General features: G+C 34.4%; 1 protein-coding gene across 2 annotated transcripts in view; it reads left to right on the top strand.

The window, feature by feature from the left end:
- LOC121387144 (phospholipid-transporting ATPase ID-like) overlaps nt 1-16426 on the top strand; it is a 133383-nt gene that overhangs the window by 72964 nt on the left and 43993 nt on the right. Inside the window, exons 5-7 of one of the 2 annotated variants that reach the window (XM_041518172.1) lie at nt 3377-3490; nt 12140-12238; nt 15768-15902. In XM_041518172.1, coding sequence (XP_041374106.1) covers nt 3377-3490; nt 12140-12238; nt 15768-15902 — 348 coding nt within the window. Of the gene's footprint in view, nt 1-3376; nt 3491-9228; nt 9328-12139; nt 12239-15767; nt 15903-16426 lie in introns of both variants that reach the window. The other variant, XM_041518178.1, reaches the window with a different exon arrangement.

The raw sequence follows: 16426 nt of genomic DNA, 5'->3' as shown, positions 1-16426 counted from the left end.
TTAGCTGGGGGTGGGATGGTCTTAGTTATTTGGCTAATGTTTGATCACCGTTAGCTGGGGCTGGGATGGTCTTAGTTATTTGGCTAATGTTGTTTGATCACCGTTAGCTGGGGCTGGGATGGTCTTAGTTATTTGGCTAATGTTTGATACCATTAGCTGGGGATGGGATGGTCTTAGTTATTTGGCTAATGTTTGATCACCGTTAGCTGGGGCTGGGATGGTCTTAGTTATTTGGCTAATGTTTGATCACCGTTAGCTGGGGCTGGGATGGTCTTAGTTATTTGGCTAATGTTGTTTGATCACCGTTAGCTGGGGCTGGGATGGTCTTAGTTATTTGGCTAATGTTGTTTGATCACCGTTAGCTGGGGGTGGGATGGTCTTAGTTATTTGGCTAATGTTGTTTGATCACCGTTAGCTGGGGGTGGGATGGTCTTAGTTATTTGGCTAATGTTGTTTGATCACCGTTAGCTGGGGGTGGGATGGTCTTAGTTATTTGGCTAATGTTGTTTGATCACCGTTAGCTGGGGGTGGGATGGTCTTAGTTATTTGGCTAATGTTGTTTGATCACCGTTAGTTGGGGCTGGGATGGTCTTAGTTATTTGGCTAATGTTGTTTGATCACCGTTAGCTGGGGGTGGGATGGTCTTAGTTATTTGGCTAATGTTGTTTGATCACCGTTAGCTGGGGGTGGGATGGTCTTAGTTATTTGGCTAATGTTTGATCACCGTTAGCTGGGGCTGGGATGGTCTTAGTTATTTGGCTAATGTTGTTTGATCACCGTTAGCTGGGGCTGGGATGGTCTTAGTTATTTGGCTAATGTTGTTTGATCACCGTTAGCTGGGATGGTCTTAGTTATTTGGCTAATGTTGTTTGATCACTGTTAGCTGGGGCTGGGATGGTCTTAGTTATTTGGCTAATGTTGTTTGATCACCGTTAGCTGGGGGTGGGATGGTCTTAGTTATTTGGTTAATGTTGTTTGATCACCGTTAGATGGGGCTGGGATGGTCTTAGTTATTTGGCTAATGTTGTTTGATCACCGTTAGCTGGGGGTGGGATGGTCTTAGTTATTTGGTTAATGTTGTTTGATCACCGTTAGATGGGGCTGGGATGGTCTTAGTTATTTGGCTAATGTTGTTTGATCACCGTTAGCTGGGGGTGGGATGGTCTTAGTTATTTGGTTAATGTTGTTTGATCACCGTTAGCTGGGGGTGGGATGGTCTTAGTTATTTGGCTAATGTTTGATCACCGTTAGATGGGGGTGGGATGGTCTTAGTTATTTGGCTAATGTTTGATCACCGTTAGCTGGGGCTGGGATGGTCTTAGTTTAGTCAGTAGAGCACTTGCCTTGAGTGCTTGGGTCGTAGGATTGAACAAATTTTACGACTATATGTCAAAATTACCAAATGTTTGACATCCAATAGCCAGTGATTAAAAATCAGTGTGCTCTAGAGGTATTATTAAATGGACATTCCTGAGTAATCCATTGTAAGACGTTTCCAACTTTCGACGATTAAACTTACATATTAAATACATTTTCTTGTTTAGAATATCAGTGTCTGTATATTCAATGTGTTTCTGGTGATCTTAATATTTTTAAGAAGCCCAAACTGGATTTTGTCTTCAAATAATTTCATATGTACGAAAAAAAGTATTTTAGGAAATAAAATAAAATTTAACCTAGTACAAATATTAGAAGGATCAGAAACACATTTAATATACAGCCACTAATATTTTATACAGAACCAGGGTTCTCGCTGCTCCATTTAAGCAGGGAAAGCAGGGAAAAAAAAAAAAATGTATCCGACATTAGAGGATCACTTTACAAATATTTTTATTGTTTTTCGTATATCTTGAAATCTTTATTAAAATAATAGTATTAAAACTTTGATCGGTTCAGCAAAACCGGAACTGTTCGTGATTGTCAGCCCAATAACATTTTCGGTTCAATTAAAAGAGGAGTCAGCTTGTATTTCGTATAACTATTTTGCACTTTTTTGTTGACAAAATAAGGAGTATGACTTTTGACAGTCTACCAACACACAACAATATGGTAACCATGTCTCTCCCCACGCCCCCCCCCCCCCCCCCACCATCCCTGGGTTTTTTTGTTTTTTTTGGTAAGGGTGTGGTGCCGCGCAGCCGCCCTCTTTTAATTTTCACCCAGCGAGAACACTGAGAACAGTATATTTGATATGTAGTTACAATTGTTAAAAAGTCTCTGTTAGTCGATAACATCTTTAAAATTGCAGCAAACTCAGGAATGTCCCTTAAACAAAACAAACTTGAACAGTTAAGTTTTGGCAGCTTCATGTATTGCTACCACCACCGCTGCCTATTTTTCATTGTTGTATAAACCTCTCTGCTTCAGTAACTATAGACACCTACTTTTCTCAAACAGTCTCTTTAGTTTGAAAGACCACGTCAAGGTGATCACATATTTACTCAACAATTTGATTGTGACATTGGGGGCAGGATGCAATATGCTTGCTTAATGCATGGTTGGTCTGGGATCAATCCCAGTCAGTGGGCCCATTGGATTATTTCTTGTTTTCAACCAGTGCATTACAACTGGTATATCAAAGACCATGGTATGTGTTACTCTGTCTGCGTGATGGTGCATATAAAAGATCCCTTGCCACTGATAGAAAAATATAGTGGGTTTCCTCTCTAAGACTGTCATGCATGTCAAAATTGCCAAGTTTCCAATCGCCGATGATTCAATAATCAATGTGCTTGAGTGATGTCGTTAAAAATCCTGTCTGTGGGATGGTGCATATAAAAGATCTCTTGCTACTAATGGAAAAATGTAGCAGGTTTCCTCTCTTAGACTATATGTTAAAATTACCAAATGCCAAAGATAATTGATAAATCAGTGTGCTCTAGTGGTGTTGGTAAACAAAATAAAACTTGAGTGACATTGGTTTTAATTTAACATTACAGTACATGTGATGTACAGTAGACCTAAAATACTTGAAAAATATCATTTATTTACGTATTCTTTTATTTATTTTATTTATTTATTTATTTATTCATTTTATTTATTTATTTCATTTTATTTAGTTATGATGTCCCTTTGTATACTATTTAATTATTTTATTGTCAAAATGGCCCAGTAGCATTTTTTTATTTTTAAAATGGTATAAATATTTTATTTGCATGTACCCTGTACTTACTGCATTTATTTATTAAGGGGTTTGATTTAGCTTTCTCTCTGCTTGTATTTATAATACTGTACTGGACAACTCATGTATACCCCTCTACATGGGCTGTGTCTTGTATGTAAGGGACTGAAAAAATAAAGTTGAAAAAACAAGAGAGAAAAAGAGAAATACTTAGTTTCATGTATTATTATTTATTTATTTATTTTTGTCTTTCAGAATAACTACATATCCACATCAAAGTACAATGTGGTCACCTTCTTACCCAAAAACCTGATAGAACAGTTTCAACGGCTGGCAAATGCCTACTTTCTGGGACTACTTATTCTGCAGGTAACAAGAACCGTTTCAGGTTAAAAACAATTGGAAATATCAGATTCTTTAGAAATAGATATTTCTTGGTTAAATAATGTATGAAACATGGGTAAAATTTGCATTCTTAACTTGTAGACTTAATAGATACTTGGCATTGTCAGTGAGATATGTTTAGAAGTATACTTTATCATTTATATACAGAATAATATTCAGATTAATGACGTATATATAGGTTGTTGGCTATATATCCAGTGAAAAGGGGGAGGGACAACAAGGTTTGATTTTGGGGTTTGCTTCTCCTAGACAGTTGTCTTTCTTGACTCACGTCCTCTGTCTGTCCAGTCCATATTAGTCTAGTCTCTACCCTTTGACCAGTCCAGCTTGGGTGACCCTACCAGGAGCTGGCATAGCTCTCCAAGTCATTGAGACATGCAAGCTACCTCACCATGTCAAGGAATGGACCATGAGATTGACTAACATTCAATCCCACAGTACATTTTTGTATGATGCTAATACGATGCTAATACTAATCGTTGTATTTAATTCTTTCTCTCAGTATATTATAGTGATCGAGGGCCTGATAAGTGTCCAATCAATTGTTGTATTTAATTCTTTCTCTCAGTATATTATAGGATCGAGGGCCTGATAAGTGTCCAATCAATTGTTTTTAAGTGTAGTAAACAGAGGATTCATCTTGAGTGCTTTTTAATATGGAAAATATAAATAAATGATAATCAGTATTTGTTGAAGCTCTGCCGGAACAAATACTCATTAACTAGACGAGGTTGATATTTTACATATTAAAAAACATGAGTAGTGAATTCTATTTATCCTATAACACTTCTAAAATTACATTTTAATTTGATATTTAGTAAACAGGGGTGGGAATTCTCCTTGGATCCGTGGTTTTTCTCTCATGGAACATTGCGTTTCTTTCAATTTTAATCGTCCTTTCCACAGGAAAAAAAGTTGATCATGTAAACTTCTGGGCCCGGATTTTTGAAGCTATCTTAGTGCTATGATATCGTAAAACTGTCCTAAATGATAACGTTACACATCAAATTACGTTTGTGACGTCATTATCAATCTAAATGTGGCTGCGTTTCTTATTTGGTTTCATTTGCAAAGGGAGCAAGTAACCTTTAGCCGGCATCACAATGCAGCATGGGATATCTGCCCCTGGACCCCTTTAGATTTCCTCTTTTTTTACAGTTCACCAATTCCCACCCCTGAGTAAATCAAAGTTCTGAAGTCGCTTCACCAATAAAATGACATTACACATTTTGACTAAATCTCATCGAAACGTTATGCTCAGGTATTCAAGTGACCCATTGACAGCAAAACATGATTAACCAAGTTAATACTGGTAAATATTACATGGCTTTATGACATGGTTATTATGGGCAAGTTATAAGATAATGGTAAATATCATATCATATATGGGCAAGTTATAAGATAATGGTAAATATCACATGGCTTTATGACATGGATATTATGGGCAAGTTATAAGACAATGGTAAATATCACATGGCTTTATGACATGGATATTATGGGCAAGTTATAAGACAATGGTAAATATCACATGGCTTTATGACATGGATATTATGGACAAGTTATAAGACAATGGTAAATATCACATGGCTTTATGACATGGATATTATGGGCAAGTTATAAGACAATGGTAAATATCACATGGCTTTATGACATGGATATTATGGGCAAGTTATAAGACAATGGTAAATATCACATGGCTTTATGACATGGATATTATGGGCAAGTTATAAGACAATGGTAAATATCACATGGCTTTATGACATGGATATTATGGGCAAGTTATAAGATAAAATAGTTTAGAATCGGTCAGTCCTACAAGGAAATGCTCTAGTTTTAAAAACACCCCAGCTCATTGTTTGATGTCCGTTATATATCTTGGTAATGGTATTACTTGGTCTTGATTACAGAAAATAATAAAACCTGCCATTACATTGATCTACACTTTCGCAATTACATTAGCATGAGATTGAACATATAACATTAAATATTTATTGCATGTGAAAGAGAAATTAGTGTAAATTAATCATTTGTTGTAATTGAAATGAAATTTGAAATGAAAAATGAGTGATATATGTACGTGAAATACATGTATTAGTGAAATACATGTACCTACATGTATATCAATAGCTGCTTGATCCATATTATTATTTTATTATTACAAGAGTAGGATTAGTGTCTTGGGATGTGACTACAGAATATTTAGCACCATATATCTGATATCAATGTCTACACATCATAGAATATTTGATGAAACTGAATACATGTATCTAACGTGTTATTTAGATTGTTTCCAGGACATGAAGAGTATGGCTGTACATGTTTGCATGGATGTCTAGTACTAACAGCTCGAAGTCTTGTTTTGTTGACTTCCTTATTCTTCTACTTACGAAGGGTACTGTGTGCACATCTGAAGCGACTGCTATTTGGTTTCCCCTTTTAACTGTCGTTTGAAAAACTCTCAAATTAATCTAAATGGATTTTAGTGTACATCAGGGGTCGAAATTGGCTAAAAAGTACTGCCAGGTATTCTTCTTTCCGGCAAACTACAAATTCTGCCTGACCGAATCAAAACCTGCCAGACCAAATCATAACCTGCCGGACCAAATTAAAATCTGCCGGACCAAATCAAAACCTGCCGGACCAAATCAAAATCTGCCAGACCAAATCAAAACCTGCCAGACCAAACATGATCATAAAGTATAAACTCAAAATAATTGCCGGTCCAACAGTACGGTGGGCAAAAGAAGTCCAGCCACTAGTGACCCGTAATAATATTGACAGGCAAAAACTGGTTGGGACGAAAGTATTTTGACCATAGTACATGTATTTATCTACTGTTTGTTATATGAGCTTTAATACATGCAATTAGCTGACTTTATCAAGATTATAAAAAAAAAAAAAAAAACACCACTAGAGCACATTGATATATTGATCATCGACTATTGGATGTCAAACATTTTAAATTTTAACATATAGTGTTAGACGGGAAACCCGTTACATTGTTTGCAAGGGGTCTTTTACATGCACCATCCCGCAGACAGGATAACACATATAATGGCCTTTGATATAGCAGTTGTGGTGCCCTGACTGGAACAAGAAATACAGGTAGCCTATGCCTGTACTTTCACCAATGAACCAACATGTGTTTTATTTTGACACTATGTTTTGTCGGAGCGGGATTTAGCTCAGTCGGTTGAGCGCTGGCTTGAGGTGCTTGCGTTGCAGGATCAAACCACTTCGGTGGATCCATTCGGCTGATTGGATTTTTTCTCGTTCAAACCAGTGCACCACAACTGGACAAAGGCTGTGATATGTGTTTTCTTGTCTGGGAAAGTGCATATAAAAGATCCCTTGCTGCATTAGGAAAAATGTAGTGGGTTTCCTCTGATGACTACAAGTCAGAATTACCAAACGTTTGACATCCAATAGCTGATGATTAATTAATCGATGTGCACTAGTGGTGTTGTTAAACAATACAAACTCCTTTTTTTCTGTGTTTTGTCAGCAAGTAAAGATACATGTACTTGTCAGTTATTATTATAATGTTAAAGAAGGTTCTTAGCAGTTGATTGATCTGCACTTGTTAATTTGGGGAAAGATACAAGGGAATAGTGTTCAGTTTATAAGTTTTATATAAGGATGATTTTCACATTGGCTGATGTTCAATTTTCAAAAGAGTTAGCTGTAAGTTTGTAGTCCAGCCTGGGTTTTTAATATTTCATTCATTTATTTAAACTTATTTCCGTGCTTATATCCAGTTAAGGTTCAAGCACGCTGTCCTGGGCACACACCTCAGCTATCTGGGCTGTCTGTCCAGAACATTGGATTAGCTGTCAGTGGTTAGTGAGAGAGAAGAGGGTGTATATAATGGTCTTACACCTACTCATTTCGAGTCATTAAAATTCACTCTGGGTGGGAGCCGGTATCGGGCTGAGAACTCTGTACCTACCAGCCTTATGTCCGATGGCTTAACCATGACACCACTGAGGCCGGTTGTTAATATAAACAGACCTCATCATTTGAGGGGAGCCAAATCACTCTTACTCACAGTCACTCACCTGAGACTAGTTCAAGGAGAGTAATGGCTTAACCATGACACCACTGAGGTCGGTTGTTAATATAAACAGACCTCATCATTTGAGGGGAGTCAAATCACTCTTACTCACAGTCACTCACCTGAGACTAGTTCAAGGAGAGTAATGTTTAGCTTCCCTTAGCATGTGAATTTGAGAAGAAGAAAAAAGTACTACAAATAAATTAACTACATTGTGGTATCAATTAATGCTCAATATAGTAATATCTTAAATGACTACCCATAATCTAAGTTAGAAGAACACTTATTCACTCCCCTCAATTTTTCAATGTTGAAGTCTGTATAAATATTATTTTAATATGAATAGTAAAGAAATATTTTTACAAAAAAGAGTGAAGAGAAGACAAAATGAAAGGGGAAAAAAGACTTACCCTCCCCCCCCCCCCAAAAAAAGTGGCACTAAAAATTGGCAATTTCCGTGCTAAAATTCCCAGTATAAATATTTATTTGTCTTTTTTAATAAATCCATTTAACAGTAGTGTACTGCATTATTCGGTGACCTGAGAAAAAAATCCCAAGTAGTGCTAATTTTCCGAATCACATCGGGCATGGGACACTGGCAAAAAATTGTGGATAAATCCCTGGACTACTGTAGAATTAGCTTGGTTACTTATACTCATATTACAGACTCTGTGTAGTAATACTGACAGCATGTTAGCTGAATGCATTGTTGCATGTCTATGTTTTAGTTATACTATCGTAATTTAAAGCTGCATTCTCAACTCGCTGTGCAAATTGCAAACTGAACTATAGCTCTCATTAGTGATTCACCGGTTGACTTCGTCTCATCGAGCATTGCCTATTTCCAACACTAGTCTTAATGAACTTAAGTGTTTTCACTATCAACAGATATTGATTATGGACTGCATATATGCAAGTCACATATATCTGATTGCCATTACAAATTGTTCCTTTTTTCTTCTTTTTTTTGTATGTGTAACCAGAGTAGACATGAAGAAAGGTATTTTCTCAAGCAGTTTGGCAATGAATTAATGAATAAGATGCAGAAGACAAAAAATCAAATAAAAAAATCAACTTTCATGGTAATTCAGCAACACATACTCACCCTGAAGGGGTCACTTTCATTAAAACTGTGTTTGAAGGTGACCTACATATAGGATGCAAATAAACTATATTTTTAAGACAATGTGTATCAAATAAATAATACTTAAAATTTTGTACAAAACAAGATCTAAAGGAAATCAAAATTTTACAAACTTTGATAAAAAAATTGAAGAATGGGTGTAACAGTAAGAAAAGCTGGAAGTCAATGATCTATTCCAGGAAACATTTTGTTCAGTATCGCGTCGCGATTTACTACGCAAGTTTCAGAGATCGCTACACAATTTTAAGACATTAAACAGTAGTTGCTAATCAATTTTCAATTGACTACAAATATCGCTAATAAAGATTTTCAAAACAAAATGTTCCGTGTATATTCTAAAATGTTTAGATTGGAAAATCTTCTAGAGATTGCAGCTTTAAGAAACATCAGTGGCTGATACTGCGTTATACACCTTCAAAGTGGATGGTTTTTACGTTCTGAGTGTTGTTGCCAATGATAAGCTTGTGTTCCACCTAACAGAATGTATATCATTGGCTTTGTTAGTTGATTCCGGCTGTGTCGTCACTCACTCCAGTTACCACGGTGATACCTTTGGTGTTTGTGCTGACAATTTCGGCTCTCAAGGAAGCAGTAGATGACTTTGTAAGTCAGCCGTCATGTGTATATAGCCTGCTACCCATCTAACACCACCACGCAGAGCTGGCTTGTAGCAGTGTGTCTAGATGCTTGCATCTTAAACTCTCAGTTTGACAAACTCAATGTTTTTTTATCATACCCGTAGACATATGGGATACTGTTCTCCTCCACCACCACCACCACCACATCCCCGCAGGGAATAAATTATTTGCAGAGATGAATAACCTGATTTTGATTTTTCCATCCCAAATTTTTTCATGTTTTTGTTCATTAATAACAAGACCGTTAAAGATTTCCAGTTATTTTTTAGTGTCCACCCACCCCCACCCCCCTCAAAAAAAAAAAAAAAAGGAAAAAAGTAATCATCTCGGAATTGGAACAAATTAAATGGATGATATTCACATTAGATGTCATTCTTGATGAATTTTAAAAATATTTTTTTTAAATATAATTTGCTGAAATGTCCATATTTTTCAGCCAGTGGGGATGGTTGGGGGTTCATGGTGCCCCATATGCATATGTGCATGATCTCTGTTAGATAGATCATAAATTACAGTTTATTCGATCAATATCAGTTTGGGCCAATTTTAATATTTCCAAATTGAAATACAAAAACTGTGACATGAGTATATATATGGTTTGTATTACCTTTTTGATTGTCAAACTTTTGAGATTTTAATTCTGTTGTGCTTTCTCTGAAATTCACTTTAATTTGTAGTGGTTTTCTTTTTCTGTATTGTCAGTATTTGTACATACACAATTATGTATCCTTTGTAACATGTTTATAAAGTTAAATTTATGGTGATTTATATTTGGGAATCATCTCAAATAAGTATCATGCTCTATCAACCATTGAATGTCACATCCGCAACCTGTCATTTGATTGGCTAATTCTAGCCAATAATCATGTCTGTTCTATATGTACTTGGTCTACATCTACATTCATTGATTATTGATTGTCACCATGACAACATGACGAAAACAATACACATCACATGATTATGAAAATGTTGTCACCATGATATGGTATTGTTAGGTGTGACCCAGTTTCTTTACTCATATTGTTAATTGATTAACCTTCATGTTTTTAATTTATTAACCCATCCACCATAGAATGTGTTTTTTTAATACCTTTGAAAGTGGGTGAAATGAAGCAATACAAGTATGTATTCTTTCTAGGCTGAATTCAAACTGTGTTTAAAAATATTTTAAAAGTCATTTTAACTGTACTGTGGCATGCTGAAACATGTCAGGAATGAAACATAAAGCATTAAATTTACCATATATTAAAATATTTTGCCTTAAATTAAAATGATGTAACAATTATCTGATTTTGAGACATACATGATATTGTAAATCACCAAATGATAGTTTATTATTGGAGAATATTCATGTACATGTTGGTACATAATAATATGTATATGCAGAACTGACAAATACCAGAATAATACATAATTATATGCACAGCTAAATTTAAAAATCATTCTTCAAAACAGTATGCTATGGAATAACAAGAATCAGTGACATGGAATTTCACTTACTGTTAAAATACATGGGTGCTTAAAGGGACACCTAGCTAGACCCTAGTATCAACCCGTAAAAATGGTCACCAAGTTTAGTTAATATACAAACCTGTAACAAATTTGGATACGACAGAGTGAAACAAGAGTCTGTGACGTTGAAATACTCTTAAAAAATAGATTAAAACAGGACTCCATAATCATTACTTCTCAGACGCATGTGCGTTTTTAAAAATATGAAAAATGCATTTTGTGGTATTAGAAACACCAGGATGACCAGAAACACTTTGGTTGTATGGAAATGGATAATCTAAACAATAAAATATAAGTACTTTTTTATTTCGGTGATCATAAACGGCTGTAATAGTGAGAAATACGCCTTACGGTTTAAAAACTGGAGTCTGTCCCTTTAATGCGCTAATCACAATTTATGATTAGATTTACAATTTAGTAATGTACTGAATATACTGTGTTGTTAATGGTAATTTTAATATTAGCTGTGTATAAATAATGTACTCACAATAATAGCCATGCCTTGGACTTTCTGTGCTGTACACGGTCTTATTTATTTTCCAGGAACCATATTTAGATGTAGAATTCTAAGATTTTTTTTTTTCATTTACTGGTGATTTTTTCCCCCCTCTTTAAATTATGTGTTTTGTTTTGCTTTTTCTTGAAACTTTTATTCAGCTTTCTCACAGATTATTTGCATTTTTATCCACAGATTATATACGGCTTCTGCTTTATCTTCAGTTTCACTTCATTATTATCCACCATGCATTATTATCCAATGACAAACAGTCAACACTATCTCATGATCCTTCACTTTCAAGTTGTCGTTTTGGATTTTGCAGCAATGACAGACAAGGGAGTTAACTCTAATCTGTACATTTTGTCCATAACGACAACTTCCTTCCACTTTTGTCTGTTCAGCTGATAAAATAAATGAAATTGGGTGTTACTGAAATTTAATTTATCCAAATACTGGCCATAACGTCCAAATACTGAGCTTAACATCCAAAAAACTGGCTCTTAACATCCATTGATAAATGATGGTGGATAATAAAATGATCTTCATGCAATGAGCTGTCACGAATGCATTTTTATTGTGCTTGATGGACATAAAAAAAAAAAAAAAAAACTATGAATCCAACATGACTTACTAACTAACGCTATACAGCCATAAGTACAATAAAAATGTGTATTGTACAGCACATTGTGTATCTTGATAATTGCGTTATTATTTCACACCTGTTGATAAATTTCCGTTTTGCTTTGCTCTTTGGCGATGGTTCCAGCTGATGCCGGTCATTTCCTCTCTGACCCCCCTCACCACCGTCATCCCACTCGTTGCCGTGCTAACCGTAACGGCCATTAAGGACGCCGTTGACGATATTGTGAGTTTAATTACGTCATCGTTGTTCAAGTCATCATTGTTCAATGATTTTACTTTTTTAAATTGTTTTTTAAAACAAATATTTTTAAAATATTTTTTTGCTGCTTCTGGGTGTGTTACTATTTTGCAAATTCAGAGAATAATAATCAGTTTTATATTTTTATTTAGCAGGCTTTAAAAAATTGTTTAATAATCGGTTATTTTTCTTCAGTGGTTTCATTTGTTAATCCTTTAAAACTATTTTTTTTTGCTTTTTCTGCTGAGTGTTTTGTCACTTGGTGTACACAAATGGTAACTAATATACATGTAATTGCAATTCAGGAATTAATCAGTTTTTATATTTTTCATTCTGTGGGCTTTTGTTTTAAATATAGATTTGTTAATTATTTTTACTAATCATTTTTATTCAAGTATTTTATTTTTTTTATTATATTTTTTATATTAAAAAAATCGAATATAAAAAAAATTCTGCATTTGAGTATTTTGCCACCCAGGGTGATTTTATTTTTAAAAAAAAGTTCCCCTCTTGTTTTTGAGTGTGTTTTTCCCACTCGTAATATATAACTTGCCAGTTGATGTCAAACCATTACAAATTTTCATTCGGAATTCGCAGATACATGACACATAATTATATATATTAATTTTAATTTAAAAAAAAAATTGTGTTCTACTTTTGCCCTGCCATTGTCTGGTTGTGGAGTTTCTAGGGTTTCTGGATGGTGATTAAAGGCATACTTTTATATTAATAATTAATGTACCAACTTCCATTTTATCTTCTCGATACTATATGCGTCACGTGTGCTCACATTTATGCTAATTCGGCTCATTATTTATTTAAATCACACTAACACATTTATTATCACTTTTATTATTATTAAAATTTATTGTGACACTCTTATATTATTATTAACATTAATTTATTATTTTATTCAACTTGCCAGTAATAAATATTTATTCTTTTATTATTGTTAAAATTTATTAACTTTATTATTATTAATAGTAATTATTTTAATACATTTTTATAATAGTAATTTTATTGTTATTATTATTAAATGAATATTGGTTTAAAAAGTGGTAGTAGTATGTATTTGGATCAAATAATTTATAATTGCAGTTGATTTAATTATAGTAATTAGTTATAATGCAGATACATCTTAATTTTAATTGAAAATTTTATTTTTAGCTGTGATGTGTGTATGTTTTAAATCTTCTTATATCCTTATTTTGATGATGATGATGTTAACTTAATGCCATGCTTATATATAATTTGTGATGAAGCACCCTGTAACACAGCTGTTTCAGGGTTGTTTGTCGACATGTACATTTTGTACATGTGTATATATAATTTGTCGACAAACAACCCTGAAACAGCTGTGTTACAGGGTGCTTCATTACAAATTATATATAAACATGTACAAAATGTACATGTCGACAAACAAGCCTAAAACAGCTATGTTACAGGGTGCTTCATCACAAATTATATATAAACATGTACAAAATGTACATGTCGACAAACGAGCCTGAAACAGCTGTGTTACAGGGTGCTTCATCACAAATTATATATAAACATGTACAAAATGTACATGTCGACAAACGAGCCTGAAACAGCTGTGTTACAGGGTGCTTCATCACAAATTATATATAAACATGTATAAAATGTACATGTCGACAAACGAGCCTGAAACAGCTGTGTTACAGGGTGCTTCATCACAAATTATATATAAACATGTACAAAATGTACATGTCGACAAACAAGCCTGAAACAGCTGTGTTACAGGGTGCTTCATCACATTTTTAACTTTAATATAGTCTGAACTCAGTCTGAACATTTGTCTGAACTCAGTCTGAACATGGTTGTAAAGCCATACATGTAGCTGTGCTTCATGTTTCATTCCATTTTAACTTACTTTCGTGCTTATTACCAATTAAGGTTAAAGCACACTGTCCTGGGCACACACCTCAGCTATCTGGGCTGTCTGTCCAGGTCAGTTGAGAGTTAGTGGTTAGTGAGAGAGAAGAGGGTGAAGTGGTCCTACACCTACCCATTGAGTCGTTAAAACTTGCTCTGGGTTGGAGCCGGTACTGGGCTACGAACCCTGTACCTACCAGCCTTATTTCTGATGGCCTAACCACGACACCACCAAGGCCGGTAGTGCTTCATGTTATGATGTTGAGTTTTTATACATTGTGGATTTAGTGACCCCCCAAAAAATGGATTAAAAAACTTTCAGAATATACAGTGCCATCATGGAAATTTTCTGATCAAATAACTTAATTATAAAATGTTCTGAACTTACTAATAACTATGTCATGTGGTTTCAAAAATAAATTTGCTAATGGAAATTTACTTAACCTTAATTTACAAAGTATATAGAATTATAATTTCTCATAAATCTCAATTATAGTTAACCTTTCATTTGGTATATATATATATTTTTTAGTTTTTAATTGCCGAATCTTGCACATATTTTTTTTTTTTTTTTTTTTGTAATTGCAGCTAATCAATGGCACATGCCTGTAATGTTTATGAAAATGCCTCCAGTTATAGGCTACCTATATTTCTGTTAGTCTAGATATAAGTGTGTAGGTGTGAAAAATACTTGAGCTTACTGCTCAGGCTGAACTGCAAAACAACATTGTCAACAAAAAAATTATTAACTTTTTTTTTATATATATAAATATAAACATTTGTGTTTATTTTTAGTTAGTCTGTTTTTTTGGGGTTTTTTTTTATCTCTCATAATATGAGCCAGCACAAATTGTTTGATTGGTTGGAATTCATACATGTACATACAATATATACATTCTACATGTAGGCCAGTCATTGGCTATTGGAGAAATTATATATTCACATTTTTCAGCAGTGGATTTCACACAACAATTACTAAATAATATTCAAGCATTGCTTTGAATGCCCCCAGAATACTACTACAAGCCTCATGAATTACTGGAATGATATATTTCATATTCCACAAAGTGCAATATGACTAATTCTTACGGGATCTCATAGTGTACTCTGATCCAATTACAGTTCAAGCATGCTGTCCTGGGCAGATATTCCAGGAACTTTGGCCATCTGCCCAAATCAGAAAAAGTAAAAGGTAGAAACAAAATGAAAAAGTTAGCAATTAGGGGAACAGAATAAAAGTGTGTGTCATCATGTGTTAGTGCAATATCTTCTTTGTATAAGAATATACCCCCAATAGATGAATTTTTACTAAATCAGATTACAGAATATTGTGTAATTATATACATGTTATTTGTGTACATTTATAGTGTGTAATAGTTAGTCAGTAATTATGAATACTTCTATTAGAGTGAATTTATTTCTCATTTGAACTCCCAATACATGTATATACATGTAATTGTAGTATAGAAATATGTTTTTTGTATGTGAATACTTTCTTAATCATGACTTCTATTATTTTATTTTTTAAGTTATACATCTTTATTTATTTGCTATATCTAATTAAAAAAAAATATATATAAAAATGTTTTATTCATTTAATATTTTTTTGTGGTTGTAATAGCAACGACATCGAAGTGATGGCTTGGTTAACAACCGGAAGTCAGACGTGCTTCGCGACGGGAAACTTGTGTCGGAGCGATGGCACACGGTCATTGTCGGTGACATCATTCGACTCAAGAACAATGATTTTATTGCTGTAAGTATATTACGATTGGATGAAGTTTTAAGTCTTACAAAAATCCATCAGTGGACCCATTGGGCTATTTCTCGTTCCAGCCAGTGCTCCACAACTGGTGTAACAAAGGCCATGTACTATCCTGTCTTTTGTATGGTGCATATAAAGATCCCTTGCTGCTAATAGAAAAGAGTAGCCCATGAAGTGGTGACAGCGGGTTTCCTCTCTCAGTATGTGTGGTCCTTAACCAACATCATATAACCGTAAATAAAATGTGTTGAGTGCATCGTTAAATAAAACATTCCTTCCTTCCTTAGAAAAATCCGGATATATGTCCATTGGGAGTAGCAGGTAGTGAAAGACCACTTTTGAGAATATTAAATCTGACCTTGTTCCAGGCATTACACCATGACTGGTATATCAAAGGCTGTGGTATGTGCTATCCTGTCTGTTGGATGGTGTGTATGAAAGATCCTTGCTACTAATGGTTCTAAGTCAATATGTCGAATTACCAAATGTTTGACATCCAGTAGCCTATGATTAAT

This window comes from Gigantopelta aegis, chromosome 2 (assembly GCF_016097555.1).
Source record: "Gigantopelta aegis isolate Gae_Host chromosome 2, Gae_host_genome, whole genome shotgun sequence".
Classification (NCBI taxonomy): domain Eukaryota; kingdom Metazoa; phylum Mollusca; class Gastropoda; order Neomphalida; family Peltospiridae; genus Gigantopelta; species Gigantopelta aegis.
The sequence above is the reverse complement of the archived record's forward strand: the minus strand, read 5'-3'. Positions and strand labels throughout refer to the sequence as shown.